General features: G+C 38.2%; 6 protein-coding genes across 6 annotated transcripts; 2 read left to right on the forward strand and 4 right to left on the reverse strand.

The window, feature by feature from the left end:
• The first annotated feature begins 1130 nt into the window (after positions 1-1130).
• On the forward strand, positions 1131-2146 carry LOC104726640 (dehydrodolichyl diphosphate synthase 8). Its single transcript, XM_010445548.3, has one exon. It carries the CDS (start codon positions 1183-1185, stop codon positions 1999-2001), a length of 819 nt encoding a protein of 272 aa, XP_010443850.1. The 5' UTR covers positions 1131-1182; the 3' UTR covers positions 2002-2146.
• Positions 2084-3513, reverse strand: LOC104737969 (uncharacterized). The gene is made up of 2 exons (XM_010458215.2): positions 3099-3513; positions 2084-2970 (listed from the first exon to the last, which is right to left on the reverse strand). The coding sequence occupies exons 1-2, from the start codon at positions 3379-3381 to the stop codon at positions 2246-2248; spliced, it is 1008 nt and encodes a 335-aa protein (XP_010456517.2). The 5' UTR covers positions 3382-3513; the 3' UTR covers positions 2084-2245.
• Positions 3514-4526: 1013 nt separating this feature from the next.
• Positions 4527-6361, reverse strand: LOC104726641 (uncharacterized). Its single transcript, XM_010445549.2, has 2 exons — positions 5729-6361; positions 4527-5533 (listed from the first exon to the last, which is right to left on the reverse strand). Exons 1-2 carry the CDS (start codon positions 6273-6275, stop codon positions 4806-4808), a joined length of 1275 nt encoding a protein of 424 aa, XP_010443851.1. The 5' UTR covers positions 6276-6361; the 3' UTR covers positions 4527-4805.
• An 844-nt stretch (positions 6362-7205) lies between these two features.
• On the reverse strand, positions 7206-9597 carry LOC104726642 (putative pyridoxal 5'-phosphate synthase subunit PDX2). The gene is made up of 6 exons (XM_010445550.3): positions 9082-9597; positions 8415-8502; positions 8251-8324; positions 7831-8022; positions 7630-7727; positions 7206-7557 (listed from the first exon to the last, which is right to left on the reverse strand). Exons 1-6 carry the CDS (start codon positions 9259-9261, stop codon positions 7422-7424), a joined length of 768 nt encoding a protein of 255 aa, XP_010443852.2. The 5' UTR covers positions 9262-9597; the 3' UTR covers positions 7206-7421.
• Positions 9598-9794: 197 nt separating this feature from the next.
• On the forward strand, positions 9795-13453 carry LOC104726643 (serine/threonine-protein kinase GRIK2). The gene is made up of 13 exons (XM_087473341.1): positions 9795-10077; positions 10494-10777; positions 10879-11282; positions 11387-11461; positions 11566-11610; positions 11802-11876; positions 11957-12044; positions 12140-12264; positions 12356-12451; positions 12544-12610; positions 12720-12841; positions 12932-13010; positions 13092-13453. The coding sequence occupies exons 3-13, from the start codon at positions 10986-10988 to the stop codon at positions 13217-13219; spliced, it is 1197 nt and encodes a 398-aa protein (XP_087329467.1). The 5' UTR covers positions 9795-10077; positions 10494-10777; positions 10879-10985; the 3' UTR covers positions 13220-13453.
• A 1624-nt stretch (positions 13454-15077) lies between these two features.
• Positions 15078-16015, reverse strand: LOC147935550 (uncharacterized). The gene is made up of 3 exons (XM_087473051.1): positions 15981-16015; positions 15419-15887; positions 15078-15308 (listed from the first exon to the last, which is right to left on the reverse strand). Exons 1-3 carry the CDS (start codon positions 16013-16015, stop codon positions 15078-15080), a joined length of 735 nt encoding a protein of 244 aa, XP_087329177.1.
• Positions 16016-19333: the final 3318 nt, after the last annotated feature.

Here is a 19333-nt window from a genome sequence, read left to right on the forward strand (position 1 = left end):
CTTGCCAAAATACCTTGTAAAAAATTGTATTTTCGAGAGACTCTTCTATATAAGGTTACTAGCTAGATTCAGCTAGAAGTTTACTTCTGTTTTATTGAGGATAACAACTAGTTCTCTAGTAGTGGGTTTTCAGCTTGAAGTTGCAGAGTTGATATTACAGATTCTAGGTTCTTAGTCCAAACAGCTAGACATAGGTGATAGGTCTCTGCGAAAGGTCTTCTGCTATGCAGAGCCGGCGCTATGTTTTACTTGGCTACAAGCGAACCAAAAAGAGAGGCTGCTTTGCATATGTTTATACTATTTTTTTTATCAAACTAAAAAATAAAACTGGATTTGTTTAACAAAAGCACTAAAAGTTGTAAAATATCAAAGATTGTTATTTTTTTAATTTTGTGAAAATGATTCTTCATGCAGTTTTACTTGCGAATCATTCCTTTAGAAGACATCTTACTAAAAAATTATATTAAAAATTAACATAAACAAAGAGATATGGAGAATGATATAAATAAGAAGCACAACGTTAAAACTATGTTATAGAGAATCACAACAAAGAGGAAAAGTTTACCTAATAAAATCTAAATTTAGAAGATGAACCAAGGAAGTAAAGGTGAGAATTAACTAATCACTACCACTACGACTACGTATACTTTACAAGATTATAGGGCCGAAATATATTTAATAATTAAGCGGCCGCAAGCAAGTGCTTGCTTCACTTGTATCTGTGGCCGGCTCTGCTGCTATGAGCCTTTAATACAATTCCTCTCTTTTAATAATATGGTCCAAAAACTATACAATCTTGTGAGGAGGTTAATCATAAATATATTTTTCTTGACAAAGCAATCAAGGAGTTAAACCATCATTTAAAAAAAAAAAAAAAAAAAAAGCCCTCCAATTTAATACTTTTTAAAGACTTACAAGCTATTTGAATAAATTTTCTTTTAAAATATGATATGATTTGAATTAACCGGGAGACATTACATATTTGATTAATCACTAAATCACCCATTCTCTCCCTCCACCTAAATATCAGCCGTATCATATGCTCATTCCATTTGCATTCCCTCCAACAAAAAAAACTTCATATCTTTTGTTTATATTCATTGACTCACAACAAAACCAAAAACACTCCATGTTCTTGAATTGTCCCCTCCTATAACCATATACAAAATCCTGGTTTTCGATATGAATAATACCCAAGAAGAAGTAGGCGAGTTCACTCAAATCTTCAACGCTCTGATGAGTCTAATGAGGAAATTTATATTCAGAGTTCTACGCGTCGGTCCAATCCCTACTAACATTTCATTCATCATGGATGGAAACCGCAGGTTCGCCAAGAAACGCAATCTTGAAGGCCTAGACGCAGGACACAGAGCCGGTTTCGTATCCGTGAAATATATTCTTCAATACTGCAAAGAGATTGGTGTACCTTACGTTACACTCTACGCCTTTGGTATGGACAATTTCAAGAGAGGACCTGAAGAAGTCAAGTGCCTTATGGATCTAATGCTAGAGAAAGTCGAGCTCACGATCGAACAAGCTCTAACCGGGAATATGAACGGCGTGAGAATAATCTTTGCCGGTGATTTGGATTCCTTAAACGAGCGTTTTAGAGCTGCGACGCAGAGACTGATGCAGCTCACAGAGGAGAATAGAGATCTTATTGTTGTGGTTTGCGTTGCTTACAGCACAAGTCAAGAGATCGTTCATTCTGTTCGAGAATCTTGCATGAGAAAGACTAAAACTGGAGATGGTCCTGTAGTTTTAAAGGTGAGTGATCTTGAAGAGTCTATGTATACTTCAGCTGTGCCGGATCCGGATCTTGTGATAAGAACCGGTGGAGGAGATCGGCTGAGTAACTTCATGACGTGGCAAACTTCGAGGTCACTTCTTCACAGAACAGAGGCTCTTTGGCCGGAGTTAGGGCTCTGGCATTTGGTTTGGGCCATTCTTAAATTCCAGAGAATGCAAGATTACTTGCAGAAGAAGAAGAAGTTCGACTAAATAGTTTCTACGTTAAACCCTAGATTGAACTTTGACTCTTTACATGTTTCTTGCGGTATAAGAAACGTCGAAACCAGAAAACTGAAGAAAATCCTTTTTATTATGTATTGGATCCAAATAACAAAACACACAAAGATACACAGAACATCGATAATTGTTTGATTAAAGGATGCTAAAACACTACAATTAGGGCTTAATTTAAACACAATTTGGAAAACAAAAAAACAAACTTATCTTTAAAGATTTAGTACTTAGCCACTCCAGGACCAGGTTTTGCTTGGAACCTGCAGACATTACAGAGAGGTGAGAACAGAGAAGGAGTTTGGTATTTGTCTTCTCCACCCATCATCGGCATAGGGACTCCGGTCTTAACCAGACTAACGTATCCAGGCCGATATGTTTTACCCAAAACGCCCTCGACGAGATCACTCAGGTTGAAAAACTTAAATTGAGTCTCTAGATGAGCAAAAACATCATCTTTAGGAAGCTGATAGTTATGAACTCTATCTTCTTCTTTACCAATTGGTCTAACCTTAATATCCATCTGAACAATCCCAGATACCGTGACTCTCACGTTATTCCTCTCATCTGTTCTCTCAACAACAACTTCCCTTTCTTCAAGATGGATTCTCCACTCTGCTTCACCTCCTGTAGGAACTTCAACTTCTTCTCCGTTCCATCTCACCAGGAGAGAGTCTACAGAATCGTCCCAAGACGAAACTTTCTTGGCCGCGATGACGAGGTTGTAACTATCGAACATCACTGAGAAGGCTTGAACCCATGTGAAGTCTCTGGTTCTACCAGCAGGTCTTGTACCAATGAAATGTGCATTGATTTGAAGATTCTCGTCAGAGACGATGGCGAAGTTCCCATCTTTGTTTCCGTGGAAGTAGAACATCACACCGTCTCCTCCCACAAATCTCGGGTCGTAACACAAAGATCCATATCCGTTGCAGTTTGCTATCCTCCCTATTCAAGCACACAAATCAACCAAGATTAAATATTATGTGTGTTAAGCATCTCACACATCGACGAATGTTACAAACTTAATCAAAAAAACATGAAAACGTTCCAAGATATTGAGATATGGAGCTTACATTTGCAGGTGACTTCACATTTGCTGCTACAATCGATGAAACAAGCTTTTTCCTTCTTGTTCATCTTCGGTTTCCTCTCGGGGCATTCCTTTGGACAAGTGAGGATCTTTTGGTTACAAGATCCTCTCGCCAAGCATTGAACTCGCTCTTGCCCCGAGCCAAGTGGATACAAAACCTTATAGTTCGTTGAAGCTGCATCATAAGCACCTTTCTTCCCTTTCTCCGCTACAGAAACCGCGAAAACAGAGACAAGAACGATAATAGTCACAAGAACCCGCGACATTTTTCTTTTGTGGTGTTAAAAGAGAAGTGGAGGGGAGTGTACTTATAGATCAAAGAAGCTGGAAGTAAGCAGCAAGGAGCGGCTTAATTAACTGTCCAGATTTGATAAAAATCACATGAAGAATCGAAGACCGTGTAAGAAACAGCTTCGACTTTTGTTTATTTATAAATTCTTTGGGAGAACACAGCCTCTAGATTCGAATTCAAGTATTTAACTAAAAATGAAAATATGTATTTCTTAGTATGAAAAAGTCAGCCTATAGAAAACTAAAGTACAAGTACTGTCATATAAATCATTAACACACAAAAGGTCGGCTGCAACCATTTTAGGTGGTTCGATCGTAAAGTCATATATGCATGCATATATAGTTCGATTCTTTTTCGTTTCATCTAATTTGCTATGCCATTATGAAAAACAAAGTTTGACCTATCCGCATTATAAGAATTTCAAAACTAATCTAAAGAAGATGTATTCGAATTAAGCATTTGAAGTAATTTGTGTATCCCAATTCTATGTTAGACGAATTAGCTAAATATTTTAATTTTACCGAGGTACCTATAGATTTTAATTAACATTTTCAGCTAGTTGATCTAGGACATTATTTAAAATATTAACATTACCATTATATTGTGCACTTCAACTTTGTCACATTATTGTCTGCTCACTGTGGAGTAGATATGTTTACCCACAATATATATATATTCGTCAATTTAAGGCTGAAAAGCTGATGGGAACCATCGATCACGGATCTTAATTCATAATTTTAAAAGAAAAATAAAATAACGACGAGTGGTTGCACTAAGTAATCATCATCATTGTGGAGTTGACAATTTATCTATTAATTCCATATACTTATAAAAATATGATATCTATGGTATTAAGGCCATGTACTCATGTGATGGGTAACATAATTTAATTTCCTTGGATCACATGAACTATGCCTAGAAAATTGCAAATTTGATTATTTAAATCTGGTTTTTTTGTTGCTATTGGCTTCTAAGTTTTAGAGAAAAGAGTGTTTTAGAAGCATCTCCAGTTGTTCTTGAAACCCCCCCCCCCCCAAAAAAAAAAAAAAAACACTCGCTTTCAAAGTGAATAACATACAAATAAAACGGCAACCAAGAAACTTAAATGTCAGATTCAAATACACACATAAACACTTTTATTTTAATTGTTAGATAAACGCATACAAAATACAACGGAACAAGGAAATAATGAGAAATCAAGGGTTTTGCTTTGGCGCAAGAAACGTCTTACATTTCTTAAACCCTCAAAAACAGCACAAACGGGCCAAATGTTATCTTTTTGGCTCTTATTGCATTACATTTTATGAATATCAAATAATATATTTCCAGAAACAAAACAGTTACAAATGCGAATTTATTTAAAAATCAGAGAAGTCTCCATCTTTCTCCTTCGTCTCATTAGATATCAGCAGAAAGTGATTCTTCTTGAGGCTTGAACCTGCAGAGTCTGCAAGTTGGCGAGGACAGAGAAGGCGTTTGGTATTTGTCTTCTCCTCCCATCACAGGCATTGGGACTCCAGTCTTGGCAGAGCTGACGTAATCAGGACGGTAGGTTTTCCCCAAAACACCTTCAACCAACTCACTTAGGTCTAAGAATTTGAACTGAGTCTCGAGATGGGCAAAAGCGTCATCCTGTGGCAACTGGTAGTTGTGAACTCTGTTCTCTTCTTTCCCTATAGGTCTCACTTTAATGTCCATCTGAACAAGACCAGAGACTAGTACTCTTACGCTGTTCCTCTCGTCGGTTCTTTCAATGATGATCTCTCTTTTTTGTTCTGAGATTTCCCTCCATTCGGATTGTTCGTCTTCAGGGAGTGTGATGAGTTCTCCATCGTATCTGATGGTAAAGGCGTCAGATGTTTCATCCCATTGAGACACTCTGTTGGCTGTGATCACGAGCTTGTGGTTTCCGAACATGATATTTAGGGCTTGAACCCATGTGTAGTCTCTGGTTCTTCCAACGGGTCTTGTACCTATGAAGTGAGCGTTGATCTGGAGTTTGTCGTCTGAAACGATAGCAAAGTTTCCGCCTTTGGATCCGTGGAAATAGAACATCACACCGTCTCCTCCGACAAATCTAGGGTCGTAACAGAGAGATCCGTAGCCATTGCAGTTCGTTTTTCTCCCTGTAAGAATGAAGGAAACCGGAATAAGCCAAGTTACTTGGGTTGGAAGCATACCAATTCCTTGTACCACAAACAATCAATATCCACAACTTAAATCTATATACTTGTTAATTAGAATCCGGATAACATTTTACTTTGCGAGAATCAAACTGAACCTAAAACAAAGGAGACCAATTGAATATAGAATGTACTTACATTTGCATGTAGCTTCACATTTGCTAGTGCAGTCAATGAAGCAACCTTTGGTGTTCTTGTTCTTCTTGGGCTTCCTCGTGGGACATTCACCGGGGCAAACAAGAGTCTTATAATAACATGCACCCCGAGCCTCGCACATAGCCTGCTCTTGTCCTGTAGGCATCGGTGTTAGCATCCTGTATCTTGCAGCTGCTTCACTCTGCTCTTTGTCCTTCTTCTCCTTCTCTTTCCTCTCTTTTTCCTTCTTCTCCTTGTCCTTTCTTTCCTTATCCTTCTTTGCCTTTTCCTCCTTATCCTTCTTGTCCTTCTCCTTCTTGTCATTCTTCTCCTTTTCCTTATCTTTCTTCTCCTTGTCCTTTGGACCGTTACCGTTACCTTTGCCTTTGCCATAGCCATCATCTCCTCCTTTACCCTTGTCTACTTGTCCCTCGTTCCCCTTGCCGTTATTACCATTGCCTTTGCCACCATCGCTCTCTGCAATGACAATATCGGTTAAGAGAAGCAATGCGACGAGCGCGACAAGCACATATGACTGTCTGCGCTCCATCTCTCAAGTTCAAGTCTTCTTTTTTTGGCTTTTGCTTGTTCTTCCCTATTCTTTGGTTTCTCAAAATGTTTCTGTGTTTTTGGTGTGGTGAAATGTTGTAGCGGAAGAGGGATTATATAGAGTGGAGAAAGAAGTCAGTTGACTTAATAAAACCTCATATGATAATATCCCTTGCTTCATCTTAAGAAAGAAGCCGACTCTTTGAGTTCATCTCAAGTCGTCTCCATTGATTTCCTTACAAAAACATAGCTTGATGAAGCTTCAACATCAAGACTTTTTAAAAATTGTTTAAGCTAAACAAAAACGTACATATATCATCAGTTCACATTCTATTTTACTCATTTCTTAATATGCCTCATGATCAAAACATATTTAAAATTACTTCATTTGTTCCCAATAGAAACATATAAATCAAATTTTAAATTTTTTTACTTATCTAAACCAAAATTCTTCACCGTTTCATAGTGATTTACTAGTATTATGTAATTATTTCTACTATGTCTAAGTATAAAACTCAGAATTATTCTCTATAGGCTTTTCAGTCCAATTGTTTCTTCTTGATCCCTTTTTGTGGAAGGGAACGAGTAGTGAAAACGTAAGGATGCCTTAAAAAGAAGAAGATGCCCTCATGTCTAAACATCTCTGTAAATGTGTACATTTTAAGAAACTTTTCTTGACTTCCATCGGCCCAAAGCCGCCCACTGTTGCAAGATTTGCACCTTTCCGAGAAAGCAAAGGAAATTCAAACGCGCCAAAGTCAGCTGACCGGTTTATTATTAACCGGATTAATTATCTTCTCAACCAGGAACAAAACCACACTTACAAAGTGTGTTCTGTTCTGTCCTGTGTCTATAAAGATCTCAGTTTTCTAAATCTCAATTCTTAGCCAAACGACCTTTTCCACAAATTGACAAGGCAAAGACCAAAAACTGAACCAGGAAATCTGTTTGAGATTCAACGGTATGCAAAGTTGTAACAAGAAAGAAACAAGTAGATGAATCCATTAAAGAGTCATGTAAAACTTTCTTGTGTACAAATTGCAAACTAGCTTGCAATTGTTCCCAAAACATCTTTAAAAGAAAAAGAATCTTACACTTTCTAACAGTTTTTATTGCAAGAGAAGTAAGTGGTCTTCTCTCTGTTCAGTTACTGAAATATAGGAAGATCAGGCTTAGCTTGCTCGGGACCAGCGCTTGTTTCTCCAACAGATACAATAATGCTACTACTGCTTGAAGAAGCTTCTTGTTCAATCTCGTTCGTCATCTTAATGAAATAACTGTGCCTGGAAAAGTGAGCCAGAAAGATCAGAACCGTTGGAGAAATCAAAAGACCAGGAAAAGAACAAACTGATTACCATCGTGTGTCTGCAGTTAACTCGGGATGAAAAGCAGTTGCTAACAAGTTTCCTTGCTTCACAGCAACAATGACTTTTGTTTCAGGAAGAGCATCTTCCTGATTTATCCCCAAAAAAATGGAACCAACAAGAAGGGATTCATTCATGTGCTCACAGAAAAGGTAATCTTTTTCACAAGAATTGGTGCAAAATTAAGCAAACCTCTTGGATTTGTACGGTAGAGCTTGAATACAAGACCTTGTTTGATGGGACAGGATAATCCGCCAGGACTTCGACATCAGGACCAACATCGAGAACAGCAGGAGCACGTATGAACACTCCTCGGTATGTCTGTGGTCCACCTTCTTTAGATGTTAGTTGAGGTACTGAGATATCAGCTTCAAAACTTTGAATCTACACAATGGAAACAAATTTAAGAATAATCTAAGATTTTCAAATGGTTAAGATCTTATTGGATGCTAGAAGTGACTGAATTCTTTTAACTCCAATGGAACTCTTATGAAAGGACTGAGTTTTCTATATAATAACTACATCAAAGCTCATGCCGATTTAAGTGAACTACATACTTATACACACACATCTCTGAACAACTTGGAATCTTGTTAAAAGACATAGTCATACCTGGCTGCCAAAGAAATTCCGATGCACAGTGCAATCAAGGCCACCGACTAACTCCTGACCTCCCTCTTTCTGACCTGATATTTTTTAAACATTTTCTTGTTTAAGTTTCAAAAGTTTTCCGCAACACCAAAAGACAGGAAGATGAAATTAAAAAAAGTACTCACCAACAGCTCTATCTGCCAAGAATATAAGACCCGCGCATGTCCCCCAAACAGGTTTCCCCGTCTTAACAAAGTCACGTAGAGCCGGGAACTTCAAAAGAGCAAAATACAAGAAAATTAGAACAGAGAAAGGACTGATACACTATCCATCGTCACCACTAGAACTGACTGTATAAATAAACAATCAAATCTGACAGCTCCCCCTTTCATGATTCTATACTCATCTTAAACACAGCTTTGCAAATGTTCACCGGTTTTGTTAAAAGTTAAGAAAACTCATCCATATGCTCAATTTAAAGAGTAGTATGGTCGACAATGCTTAATGTGTTCAGGTACAAAACAATTAACAGAGAAACCACAAACAATACTTATGTACTTATAGATGAACTCAGCCTAATCCCAAAGTTGCTTACTCCTTTGGACAAATATACAAACTGAATTATTCAGGAGGAATAAGAGACGATTGACTAAACTGATCTCTTAAAATCTGAAAATTCTGAAGAATCTAATAACTTCACACACAAATTCTGGAGAAAAGCACAATTAATGAATAACAGCATCAGATTCGTTTCAAACACACATAAAAAAGGAACCTTTCCTAGAATTCTACAAGTAAAAATTATGATTCTACAAAGGAGAAAGAGAGAGAGAGAGAGGAGGACCAACTGACCAAGTTATGGTACTCGGCGAGTTTGGCCATGGTGGTGCTCTCGCCGCCAGGAATGATGAGAGAAGAAACGGAGAGAAGCTGGTCAGCCTTCCTAATCTCGACGCCTTGGACACCGAGCCGCCGCAGAGCCGCGATGTGCTCATTGAAAGAACCTTGCAAAGCTAACACTCCGACGGTCATTGCGGCGGCCGCCTGAAGAGAGAGAGAAAGTCTCAGATAAATAAAACACTACTAGAACTGCGTTGGGACGGACACTCACAAGACAAAACCTTTGTAATAAGGCTGAGACATTGCGAGTGGCGACAAATTCTTTTACACCTTTTGTTTTGTGTTTTTTTCGTTGCCCACGATTTCGATTCATCATCACCAGATATTTTCTCTATTCTAACCAAAAAAAAAACATATTTACGAATCCAATTTAATAACTGTTGTCAACGTAAGTAGAGTAGAACTGTCCGTAGTAGATCATTGTCCAATGTCGAATAAATTCCTTCTTTTTTTTTAACTAATGAATTTCTAACTTTTAGGTTTAAAAAAAAAAAAAAGGTCTCTAAGAAAATTTGTAATATTTTATCTGAATATAGGGTTAAAAAACAAAAAAAAAAATTATCTGAATATGTACGTTGTAAACGTTAAATTTCTATTGTGCAGATTTGTAAGTTTTATTGTTAGAGAAACCAATGAAATTTAGTTTTTTAGCTGTTTTGTCACATTTATTAGCTGGTAATAATGATTTAATATATCTATAAAAAAAAAGAGAGATTAGACCAAAAAAAAATAATATATAAACCCTCAAAAAAAAAAAAAAAAAAACGAAGGGGAGAAAATCTCGATCGAAGGCTTCGAAGCTCTCTTTTTTTCTTTTTGGGTGTGTGTGTAGTAATCTCACGCACGACGTTGATAGAGAAAGAGAGAGAGAGAGAGACCTCTCCTTGCGATCGATCTTATTGCTCTTTCCTCTGCTCCGATCGAATTCAGAATCAGCTTTTTTGATATGTATGATTCTCTCGCTTTCACCTTCGATTACTGTTTTTTTTTTTTCTTTTCCCGATTGCCAAATATCTTCTGATTAAAGTTTCATTGCATCCAATTTCAAAATTAGGGTTTTTATTTTTATTTTTTTCAAAATTTAGGGAGATTATTATGGTTTGTGAGTTTTAAAAGCCAGCCACTCTCTTTGAGGGTTTCTTGAGTTGTTGTTACAATTTGGTTGTTTGCATTGTTTGATTTATACTCTTTTTGTGTGTGTGTGTGTGTGTAGTCTGGATTGAAAAAAGTGTACACCTTTACGATAGAATCATAATATGAACCCTCTCGGATGTTTCTTGACTTGTCACACCACAAGTTTTTTTTAATTTTAGTGGTTGCTATCAGCGAATTTGACCCCTTTTATTTTTATTTTTATTTTTCAGAAACCTCTATAGCTCATCTTGACTTTACCTGAAGCTGTGTGTGTAGCTTCTTAATAATAATTGGGGGCTATGCTTTCAACGAGTTGCTGCTCGTGAAGAAAGAAGGAATTTTTGATAAAAAAAAATACATACTTATTTATAAGGTTTCAGTCTTTAGACATGTCTCGTTTCGATTGCAGTGGTTATGATATCTCAACTTGTTTTGTTCATCTCGCTGAATGGCATCCTTTGGAATAGTCAGGTTCTCGGGCTTTGAAGCCCTCTTAACCCCTTTTACCCCCGGGGTAAGACTTTCGATTTGTTTTAGAGGTTTTTTTTTTTGTTTTTAATTTATTTGGATGCTCAATTCAGGATATTGATTTCGATATCACCTTCTTTTGTGTAGGTTCTTCAGTTAACTTAGACACTTTTTATCTTTCATCATATACACACATTCATACTTTGAGAAGCAATTTGTTTTTTTTTTCTTTTTCTTTGGAGAGAAAGTAGATCATGTTTCGTGATAGTTTTTTGTTTGCCCGTACTATGGGTTGCTTTGGATGTTTTGGCACTTCTGGTGGTAATAGAACCCGACAACAATCGCCTAAGCCTTACGACGATGATACATACTCATGTGATAGTGATGATGTAACTACCACTGCGAGAGGAGAAGAAGAAGAGGATGAAGAAGAAGTTGAGCAGAAGAGCCGCTCTAAAAGATCTGAGGAAATTTTGAAATATAGATTAGATAATGGATTAATCTGCAGGCACATTCCAGTGAGAGAAACTAATGAACTTATCCGTGGAGAGGTAAGTGACTTCTTCTTGTGCCTATCATCTCTCATGTTATTATTGCTTCTTAGAATATTCCCATTGTGTGTCTTTACCAATTAAGTTGTTGTTTGATAATTAAGGATGAAAATGGTGACAAGACAATCAATGAGTATGTTCGTGTATGTAAAATTGGATCTGGTAGCTATGGTAAAGTGGTAAGTGTCATCTACACAATACTATCCAATCCTTTTAGTGTATCCTCCAAAAGCATCCCGGAATTTGGATTCCATAACATTATTTTTTTTTGCATCCTCAACAGGTTTTATATCGAAGCACTTTAGACGGCCAGTATTATGCTATCAAAGTAAGCCCTTGTTTCTTTCCCTCATTACCTCGTGGAACCTTTTCCTTTTTGTTTAGCTGATGTTTATAATGTTTTATTTGAACTATGGTCCTTCAGTATAATGCACATTATTCAAGTTAATTTGTTTAATTGATCACTTATATGGCTTATAGCTCTCTGACATATTATGATTTTAATACTTGGATTTCCAGGCATTTCATAAGTCGCATTTGTTAAGGCTAAGGGTTGCACCTTCAGAGACTGCTATGAGTGATGTTCTTCGTGAGGTATACTGAGTTTTTTGCATTTCCAAACAGCATTTCTATTTGTTCATTTTGGAGAAGTTATGTTTATCTCATCACTTCAGGTTATGATAATGAAAATTCTGGAGCATCCTAACATCGTTAACCTCATTGAGGTTATAGATGACCCTGAGACTGATCATTTTTACATGGGTAATCTCCTTTTTCGTTTCTTCTGTTTAGATTTATACTCGCCATGGAAAGAGCCTTTTTATCTTATAAATGTTTGTCTTTCTGGTTTCTCCTAGTTCTCGAATACGTTGATGGGAAGTGGGTGTATGACGGTTCTGGACCGCCGGGTGCTCTCGGAGAGAAAACTGCTAGAAAGTATTTGCGGGATATAGTTACTGGTCTGATGTATCTTCATGCTCATGTATGATCTTCATTGTTTAGCGTGCTTCTCCTCGCTTCTTGTTTCATCACTTAATACTGTCTTGATACTGTTTCTATGGGCACTAAAACAGGATGTAATTCATGGGGACATTAAACCCGACAATTTGCTGGTTACTAGTAGTGGTACTGTGAAGATAGGAGATTTCAGTGTCAGCCAAGTATTCAAGGTAACAGAAAGAAAACTGATTCGTTGATCATCATTAATTCTTATATCTATCTTCTTAACTGAGTGTTACCATCAATTATTTGTGTGTTGCAGGATGATGATGATCAACTGCGTCGATCTCCAGGAACTCCAGTCTTCACTGCTCCAGAATGTTGTTTAGGTCAGCTTGCATTCTAATATCTTTAAGCTTGGTCCAAATTCATTAGTCTATATAGAAAATCAGCAAAAACCTCTTTGTTTTCTTGTTGTTTGTCTTGGATGGAAATCAGTGTCAGGTATAACATATAGTGGCAGAGCTGCGGATACATGGGCAGTGGGAGTTACTTTGTATTGTATGATATTGGGACAATACCCATTTCTTGCTGATACTCTTCAGGACACCTACGACAAGGTAGGTTCTGCATCTGATCAATGCTTTTCTTGGATAAAATATGTTTGAAAACCATATAACCTCCCATTGTTTTATAATCCCCTCTTACAGATTGTTAACAACCCTTTAATTATCCCGGATGGATTGAATCCGCTTCTCAGAGATTTGATTGAAGGTCTCCTTTGCAAAGGTGAGCTATTTCCATTCGATCAGTGTAATAGACTGTGCAAACTAAAGAATTAAGGTCTCAATGTCTTTTATCAAATTGCAGATCCAAGCCAGAGAATGACACTAAAGAATGTGTCCGAGCATCCATGGGTAATTGGAGAAGATGGGCATGTCCCTGAGTATTTTTGTTGGTGCAAACGCAATGCTGCCTTAATGATTAAAGAAAAATAAGCTAATGGGATCTCTGAAACTTCGGATCCTAACTAAAAAAAAACACTCGGAAGCTTTTGATCGTTTAAGAAATGTACAAGCTTCAAGAATAGATGCACGCATGCATCTACTACTTAACTAGACAAGTTTGACCTCGCTTGGGGTCATTGTTTTTCTTTTTCTTTAATACTTGATAATTGTATGTTATTGTGCATTGTTTATAAGTTTTATACTAAATCCGATTTTGGTTTTGAATTTGACTTGGATTTTTCTTTTTGTTGACGTGGGAAAATGTCTCCAAGTTCATATCAGGGGATCGATCTCCTCCAATCAAATGAGCTCCCCCCCCCCCCCCCCACCCCCCACAGTTGACTAGTAGTAAATTACTTAGACTAAGATATTATTTTACTAATTAATTTTTTTTAATATTTTGCCATACTTAATGAAATCATTTAAAATTTATGTATGATGGCTAATCGTATATATTCATAATTTTATTTCTTATGATCTTCCATACTTTACTAATCGTATTTATGTGATCAAAAATGGACTTCTGAATTTACATGTAATCTGGAAGTACATACATATTATTATCATTTAGATATGTATACATGAACATGCATATACGATAATACGAACATGTATACATTTGTGCACACTACATGTATAGTTTTGTTGTTGCTGTGGTTTTTAGCTTTTACAGTTAAAATTTAAGATATCCATATATTGTGTTAGCTTTAAAAAAATATAGATGATTTGTTAAATATAAGCACATATGCATTATACATGCACTTGTAGATTACATAACTGAGAAGGACATGTATATTATTATCATTTAGATATGTACATGGACATGCATATACGAACATGTATACATTTATGGACACTACATATATAGTTTTGTTGTTGTTGTGGTTTTAGCTTTTACAGTTATAATTTAAGATATTTATATATTGTGTTAGCTTTTAAAATTACATAGATAATTCATAATTTTTAGATATAAGCACATATGCATTATACATGCACTTGTAGATTACATAACTGAGAAGGACATGTATATTGATATCATTTAGATATGTATACATGAACCTGCATATACTACATGTATACCTTTACCAACATAAAATCATGGTGATTGCATGTATAAATTATAACGCATATGTGCTTATATCATTTAATGATGAAAAGAAATTGTAACAAGATTATACATACATTTTTTTAATAGGTTCATAGTATTATTTTTGTAAATAATTATTTTTATGTAATTTGTAATGTTGATTTAATTTCTTGATAAATAAAATAATAGATTGTAGATGAATTTAAATTAACTGATATTAGTTAAGAAATTTATTTTAATATAATTTTTTCATTTACTTATAATTAAAATGAAAGAATTTAAAGAATTTAAAAATGTTTTGTTCCCGTAAGAAAAATGTATCTTATTATCCCATTATAATAAAACGGAAGTACACAACATTGTTTTGTAAAATAAGTTATACATTAATTGATATATTAATTGGTTACAAATAGGTTTTTTTTTTGTTCAAAACCAAATCTTGAATAATTAAACCGGATTTGGTACAAGGATTGACAACAAGGAGCGTTTTGCCAACACATCACCTTCCTTGTTGAAATCGCGAGAAACAAAGGAGAAGGTAACAGAATTAAACACAGATGAGATAGCTAGGATATCGAAGAGAATCCCATGGAGTTCCTTGAGAGGAGTCCCCGATTTGATTGCATCAATGATCGATTTGGAATCAGAGGCAATTGAGATGTTGGTCATTCTCAGAGAGTAAGCGTCAAGAAGGGCATGATAAATGGCACTAGCTTCGGCGAAAAGTGCAGATCCGCAGAGATTCAAGGTGGTCGACCCCGATCAGCGGTTCTCAACTTCGACGCTTGTGAAGATCCAGCCTAAACCGGCTTTTTTAGTCTCTTTGTTCCAGGCTGCGTCTGTATGACAGCAAGCATCACTTGTTCTCATCGGACGAGTACGGAGAGGGGATTTCGTCTTACTTTTGATAAACTTTGGTTCCTGCGCCAAGTTCCACTCTCGGGCTGACCTTAGTGCTTGGGTTAGAGTCTCCTCTGGGGAAGATCGCTTGTCCTGAAAGAGGAGTTTATTCCGGGCCGTCCAAATCGCCCATATCAACCACATATATAAAGGTCCAAATCCAATTTCACAAGGGGGAGGGTAATACATAGTGTCGATTGTACGAGAAGACCGCGGAAGGATGATATAGGAGATGGATCGAAGGGTGACTTGAACGGGGCCAATTTCCACACCATAGTTGCGAAACGACACTGGAGGAAGAGGTGGGAAGTAGTCTCCTCAGCTCCACAGAAAGGGCATTTACCATCGGCCTCGAGTTCTCGTCGCTTTAGATTTTCTCCCACAGGTAAGGCTCCTCGCATGACCTTCCAGAGGAAGAACTTAGTTTTTGGAGATGTATTCAATTTCCAAATTGCGTTTGACCAGTTAAAATCTTGTGGTACAGGGGAAGGGAGATTTGCATCAGGGAGGAGTTTAATACTTTCGTAGTAGCCAGACTTAGCTGTGTACTCTCCCGATTTTGCTGGTAGCCAAGCATATCGGTCCTTAGCTCCATGTTTGCTTGGTTTCAACTCCAGAATTTGTTGTTCCAGCTCCGGGACCACCTGACGGATGAGGTTAACATCCCAATCCCTGGTAGAGGGGGATAACAACTCAGCAACACGGATGTTTTGGTTAAATTTTTTTTGGGGGTCCCATTGCTGTTAGAGGTGTATCGACTAATACCCATGGGTCTTGCCATAAGGATGTATCTGCTCCATCTCCGATTAGACGTCCTAGTTGAGTCTTCAGAAGGTCTCTTCCAATGCAAATACCGTGCCAGCCGTGGGAAGAGTTGGTAGGTGGTGAGCACTAGAGAAAACTAGAGGAATGGAAATATTTCCCGAGGAGGATTTTTGATAGGAGACTAGAGGGGTTAGTCAAAATTCTCCAACTGATCTTTGCTAGGAGTGCGTCATTGAAGCTTGACATATCTCTGAAACCTAAACCACCCTCTTGTTTTGACTTTGATAGGTGTATCCAGGAGATCCAGCACATTTTCTTCTTCTCCATCTTATCATCCCACCAGAAGCGAGTTAAAACGGATTGGATGCGTTTGTATAGAGAGTTGGAGAGTTTGAAGCATGACATAGTGTAGGTAGACATTGCCGCAAGGATTGATTTTAGCATTACAAGCTTGCCTGCAGAGGAGAAAAATCTGGAGGACCATCCCTTAGCTCTTTGTCGTATTCTATCTACGATGCGTGTGAAGAGATCCTTTTTCTTTCGACCAAAGAGCTCTGGCAGTCCCAGGTATTTGCCTTTTCCACCTTCTTTGTGAATATTCAGAGTTTGTTTGACTTGTTCTTTAGTCTTTGTTGTTGTCTTTGCAGAAAAAGTAACGGCTGATTTTTGGTTGTTTATAACTTGCTCTGAAGCCGCTTCGTACTTATGGAGGATCATCTTCAAGTTTGAGCATTCGGTTATATCCGCCTTACAGTAGAACATAGTGTCATCCGCAAAAAGCAAGTGATTAAACCGTCGGCTTTCCTTCCCTACTTTGATTCTTGCGAGCTTCCCCTCCTGTTGAGCTTGATGACACATACCAGATAGGACTTCACTACAGAGGATGAAGACAAAAGGGGAGAGGGGGTCACCCTGTCTGATCCCTCTCTGAGGAGTGACAAAGCCTTGAGCTGGACCATTAAGCAGGTAAGAGTAGGTAACTGTTGTAATGCATTGCATAATCCAACCAATCCAAATTCTGTGAAAGCCCATTTTTTCCATAACAAGTCTAATAAAATCCCACTCTACCTTGTCGTATGCTTTGCTCATGTCAGTCTTCACTGCCATGTAATAGTGTTTTTTTGCTTTTGAGGTGTGCAGGTTGTGGAGGGCTTCATGTGAGATTAGGACATTGTCGACTATGGACCGTTGGGGGACAAAAGCTGACTAATTAGTTGAAATCAGAGAAGGGATAATAGGTTGCAACCTCTTGGTGAGAAGCTTAGCTATAATCTTGTAGTACACAGAGCACAGAGCAATAGGCCTATAATCCTTCATTTTCCTTGGATTTTGGATTTTTGGGATCAATCTGACGTGAGTTTCATTGATTGTGGAAGGCAGGAGTCCATTGGAGAAGAACTATTGGATCTCACGGGTGATTGGTTCCCTACCGTAGACCAGTTGGTTTGAAAGAAGCTTTCAGCGAAGCCGTCTGGGCCTGGTGCCTTGTCTGCGTGGATTGCAAAACATGCGCGTCTTATCTCATCTGCAGTTGGTAGGGTAGTGAGATTTTGATTGTCCTCTTCCGTGACTAGTGGAAGGGCGATACCCTCGAGAAGGTTAAGTCTTTCTCCCTCTACTAAAGTGAATAAGTTCTCGTAATACTCAGAGATCACTTATAAGATGTATGTCTCTTCATAGAAAGCTCTTCCTTCATCATCTTCAATAACTGAGAACTTATTGATTGCTCTCCTTCCTTTTGTGATCGCGTGGAAGTACCCGGTGTTGTTGTCACCCAAGGTAAGCCACAGCTGACGACTTCGTTGCTTCCAAAAAGCTTCCTCCTCTAGGTGGGCGAATCTCTTCTATCGCTTTTTGGCAGTTGCGATTCTTATTCTTGCTCCATTTGATAATAGCAGTTCTAAATCTCGTGAGCTTTGCATCAATAGCCTCGATAGTTTCAGGTTCCCACTTTTCTCTAATAAGCTCCGAGACTTCCTCATTACACCCTAATCGCCTATCATATCTAAAAAGTCCTCTCTTTCTCTTGATTTTGAGGTCAAAGTAGGTGATCATGGGTCGGTGGTCAGACCCTTCAAAACTAAGGTATTAACTTCGACTTGTCGGGTAGGTCACAGCCCATTCACTGTTCGACATTGCTCTGGCTAGTCTACAGAAGACTAGGTGATCATGGCGCTTACCTCTCCACGATAAACAATTTCCAGAGTGTCGGAGATCAAAAGAGGTCACATTCGGACATAAGGGTTCGGAGGTCAATAAATGAACCCTCAGGTCTGTCAGGACCACCACATTTTTTGGAGAAATCAATAATGTCATTGAAGTCTCCAGTGAGGAACAAGGGTTCAGTACGAGTTCTTCCCAGTTCAGTGATTTGGTTCCATATGGCTTTTCTTTTGGTTTTCTCTGGTTCGCCATAGACAAAAGTAGTTAAAAACTCTTTACCCTCAGCTTCTATTTTGGTGTCCAAGTAGTTTATGCTTTCTGCTAACACCTCTATGTTAATGTCCTCCTTCCAGAGTAGAGCTAAACCCCCTCTTCCCGCAGTCAGAGGGGATACTAGTTTGGAGTTCTTGAAATTTAGGCATTGAATGATGTCCATGACTTTCTCATCTTGGTTCTTCATTTCCATGAGGAACATGGCATCAGGGGAGATCGACCGATTGATCTCCTTTAAGCGCCGGATTGTTGTAGGGTTCCCCAGCCCACAACAATTCCAGCTGGCAAATCTTAAGGAAGAGGTGGGAGTGGATTGTGAAAATCCACCATGTTCTTCACCATTGCAGGTATGAGTTGAAGTTGGGGTTGTTTTCTTGTATTAGAAGGTCCCGTTTCATTATCTATGGGTTTCCGGTTTTGTTTCCCCCCATTCTTACTTTTTGTATTGGCAGGTTGATTTGTGGAGCAGATTTACCAGCAGAAGGTCTTCTTTTAGGTGAATTGTGGATAATGGTTTTGTTCCTTTTGCTCAATTTCGCCCCCGCCAGGCGAAGTGGGCTCCTACTACCAGGTTTTAAGAGGGGTGGTCTCCCGCTTCTTTTCTTTGTAGAAGGGGTTACAGTATCATTACATGACGCCGGGTGAGGAGGGAGGTCCCCAGAGAGCGTGAAAACCTCGTCTTCTCTAGTAGGGGTTGGCGTTAAATGGTTTGGGATAGCTGAGGAAGCAGCCGCTATTATACCAGCAGCCGTTTCTGCCATTAAGCCTCTGCTCTCGCCTTGAACGACCCGCTGTTTCCTGGTTAAGCTTTCAGTTGGATCAGCACAAGAGGTATATTGGACTGTTACCTCTCTTAGATCTCCCATGACTTCATCAGTGGTAGGAATGGGAGCTATATGGAGGGGTGGAGAAGTTGG

Source organism: Camelina sativa, chromosome 11 (genome assembly GCF_030686135.1).
Source record: "Camelina sativa cultivar CO46 ecotype springtype chromosome 11, ASM3068613v1".
Classification (NCBI taxonomy): domain Eukaryota; kingdom Viridiplantae; phylum Streptophyta; class Magnoliopsida; order Brassicales; family Brassicaceae; genus Camelina; species Camelina sativa.

Excerpts from the sequence above, each read along its gene's own strand:
- LOC104726640 (XM_010445548.3), top strand. The coding sequence starts at position 1,183 with ATGAATAATACCCAAGAAGAAGTAGGCGAGTTCACTCAAATCTTCAAC.
- LOC104737969 (XM_010458215.2), bottom strand. The coding sequence starts at position 3,381 with ATGTCGCGGGTTCTTGTGACTATTATCGTTCTTGTCTCTGTTTTCGCG. Across the intron at positions 2,971-3,098 it reads ATGTGAAGTCACCTGCAAAT|GGAGGATAGCAAACTGCAAC; the intron begins GTAAGCTCCATA and ends GTGCTTGAATAG.
- LOC104726641 (XM_010445549.2), bottom strand. The coding sequence starts at position 6,275 with ATGGAGCGCAGACAGTCATATGTGCTTGTCGCGCTCGTCGCATTGCTT. Across the intron at positions 5,534-5,728 it reads ATGTGAAGCTACATGCAAAT|GGAGAAAAACGAACTGCAAT; the intron begins GTAAGTACATTC and ends TCATTCTTACAG.
- LOC104726642 (XM_010445550.3), bottom strand. The coding sequence starts at position 9,261 with ATGACCGTCGGAGTGTTAGCTTTGCAAGGTTCTTTCAATGAGCACATC. Across the intron at positions 8,325-8,414 it reads CTTGGCAGATAGAGCTGTTG|GTCAGAAAGAGGGAGGTCAG; the intron begins GTGAGTACTTTT and ends AAAAAATATCAG. Across the intron at positions 7,558-7,629 it reads TTAACTGCAGACACACGATG|GCACAGTTATTTCATTAAGA; the intron begins GTAATCAGTTTG and ends TCACTTTTCCAG.
- LOC104726643 (XM_087473341.1), top strand. The coding sequence starts at position 10,986 with ATGTTTCGTGATAGTTTTTTGTTTGCCCGTACTATGGGTTGCTTTGGA. Across the intron at positions 11,877-11,956 it reads TGAGTGATGTTCTTCGTGAG|GTTATGATAATGAAAATTCT; the intron begins GTATACTGAGTT and ends TCATCACTTCAG. Across the intron at positions 13,011-13,091 it reads TGAAGGTCTCCTTTGCAAAG|ATCCAAGCCAGAGAATGACA; the intron begins GTGAGCTATTTC and ends ATCAAATTGCAG.
- LOC147935550 (XM_087473051.1), bottom strand. The coding sequence starts at position 16,015 with ATGGAGCAGATACATCCTTATGGCAAGACCCATGG. Across the intron at positions 15,888-15,980 it reads CCTTATGGCAAGACCCATGG|GGATTGGGATGTTAACCTCA; the intron begins GTATTAGTCGAT and ends CCCCTCTACCAG. Across the intron at positions 15,309-15,418 it reads CATCCTTCCGCGGTCTTCTC|GACAAGCGATCTTCCCCAGA; the intron begins GTACAATCGACA and ends CTCCTCTTTCAG.